Consider the following 2,500-nt stretch of genomic DNA (forward strand, 5'->3'; position numbering starts at 1 on the left):
GAGATAAAAGTTGGCGATGTCATTGATGGTTCCCTGTGGACTGCCGACGCTGGAACTGTGACGGACGAACCCGGGTGTGGCCGTGTTTGGGGGGAGAGTGAGAGTGAGAGTAATGCCACTGAAACGGTGCAGATGATGGGGCAGAAAAAAAAAAGAAAAAAGTCGGCGATGATGTGCGGCAAGACGGGAGGCCTGGGTCAGCGTCACGATGTGGGGGTGGAGTGTGTGTCAAACTCCGTCACTGAATCCACCGCCAGCGTGGTTCTCCTCTGGCTGTGAGGCCCGGGTACTCGGTGTTGTGGACCGGTTGGTTTAACAGGCATTCTTGTTAGGTGACCAAACCGCTTTATGGCTTGGTACGCTGTGGACTGGTTGGTTAAGAGGCATTCTTGTTAGGTGACCAAACCGCTTTATGGCTTGGTACGCTGTGGACTGGTTGGTTAAGAGGCATTCTTGTTAGGTGACCAAACCGCTTTATGGCTTGGTACGCTGTGGACTGGTTGGTCAGTGACCAAACCACTTATGGCTTGGTACGCTGTGGACTGGTTGGTAAAGAGGCATTCTTGTTAGGTGACCAAACCGCTTTATGGCTTGGTACGCTATGTACTGGTTGTTAGGTGTTAGTACCAACCATTTTTCTGATGTCATTTCTGACACGGTCCGTTCTGAAATTGCCAGCTGCTGGACGGAGACATCTCGTCTTTCATGTTTTCAGTTTACGCTTCAGGGCTTTGTTCAGAGTGCAGGTGTGGCACTGATGGGTCAGGATGGGAACAAAGACTGCGTTCATCAGTTTGGCTTTGGTTTCCATAGGTGTGCTTGAGTGCTTCAGGAGGGGTGCTAGTTGATAGCTGACAGTTTGCCTTCTGCAATCGAGTCTGTTTCTTTGTCCAGCTTCCCATCCTAAATAAAGGTGCTCCCTAGGTATTTGAACTCAGCGGTTTGTTTGAGCTGCTGTCTGTTGATGGTAATATCCAGCTTTTTTTTTCTTCTGTCTTTCCTATGCTGATCTTTATACCACAGTGTTTGCAGCTGTTCAGGATGTCTGAATGTCTTTACAGTTGTTCTTTGGATGCTTTGGTCGTCGGCAAACGGTAGTTCGTTTAGGACCTCGGGGTCTGCGTTGACGTCTTTGGTGATTTTATTTATGTATATGATGAACAGTTACCTCCAGATCCACAGCCACCGATCTTCCATCTGATTTAGCCATGGTCATCATCGAATCAGGACGAACATCACGATGAACAGTAATGGGGACAGTACGCAACCCTGCCTCAAACTGCATTTCACTTGGAACCAGCTGGAAAGTCTGACTGGGATCTGTACCACACTTTGGTTGTTGATGTAGATCGCCCTGATGTTGTCGAGAGTTGCTCCTTCACGACATACACTTTCTGCACCCCCCATGGCCCACAGCTGGTTCCTGTTGACCCTGTCAAAGGCTTTTTCTTGGTCTACAAAGACAAGATAGAACTGCTTTTGCTACTTGCAGAGCTGTCGGAGGGCGAAGACAGCATCCGTGCGGTCTCGTCCTTTCCTGACGCTAAACTCAGCTTCACTCAGAAGTGGATCCATTTATGTTATCGGTGAGAAATCATCGAAAAAGATCGCGATCCGTATCATAACATCACCTCAAACTGAAAAGACCTTAATTTCGAGAAAAAAGAGACAAAAATAAAGAAAACACACAGACACACAGACACACACACACATTACCTGCATGTTGTTGACCAAAGGTCAGCAGACTCCCAGAAGTTTCAAGAGATGGGGTGGCGAACTGCCTCGCTCCTAGATTCAGGCTTCTGACGCTGGAGAGACAGCCAAACTAGAGACCTTCTCGATAAAGCTTCGAACGAACAAAGGAACAAAGAGAGAGACAAAGAGAGTTTGTGCAGTTACCCGATGGGCAGACTCCACTGGCTGTGAATCGTTTCTGGCGCAGTTTATATATGCTACTGTGACAGATAAGCCCACCCCCATAGATTGTATTGACAGATACGACTTTCCCATAGAGCAGTTGATGATTGGATGATAGTGAAATTGGTGAGAGGGTGGGGAGGTGCAGTGGGGAGGGGTGGGGTGGTCGGTTGAGGAAAGGTGGTTATGGCTTTGGGGAGGTTATAGGTGACGTTATTATGGTAGTGGTTCATTTTTTTTTAAATCTTGTATTTTCGTCCACTCCTTTCTTTCCAATGGTTTGGTATGTTGTGGTGTGATGGTGGTGGTGGTGGTACATGGTGTATGTGTGTGTGTGTGGGGGGGGGGGGAGGGGGGCGAGGGGGGGGGGGGGGTGCGTGCGTACGTGTTTGCGTGCATGCGTGCGTGTGATTTGCAACCGTCGCTCAGACACTACTCAGGTCGCCAGCTCGCCTGCAGTCGGGTGTGTGAAGGCAACACTACGGTTTGATGCGAGAGATACATAGGACCGTTAGTAGTAGTTGACAGAGATAGCCCTGCTTGTTCTTGTACACCCACCCATGTCATGGGGTCGGTTTCAAAC

The 2,500-nt window shown here is 49.0% G+C and overlaps 1 protein-coding gene across 1 annotated transcript in view; it reads right to left on the reverse strand.

The window, feature by feature from the left end:
* The window catches only part of LOC143292312 (chitinase-3-like protein 1), a 13,481-nt gene that overhangs the window by 10,112 nt on the left and 869 nt on the right, over positions 1–2,500 (reverse strand). The window contains exon 2 of the mRNA XM_076602499.1: positions 1,315–1,454. Within this exon, the coding sequence (XP_076458614.1) occupies positions 1,315–1,454 (140 nt within the window). The remainder of the gene's footprint in view (positions 1–1,314; positions 1,455–2,500) is intronic.

This window comes from Babylonia areolata, chromosome 18 (assembly GCF_041734735.1).
Source record: "Babylonia areolata isolate BAREFJ2019XMU chromosome 18, ASM4173473v1, whole genome shotgun sequence".
Lineage (NCBI taxonomy): Eukaryota > Metazoa > Mollusca > Gastropoda > Neogastropoda > Buccinidae > Babylonia > Babylonia areolata.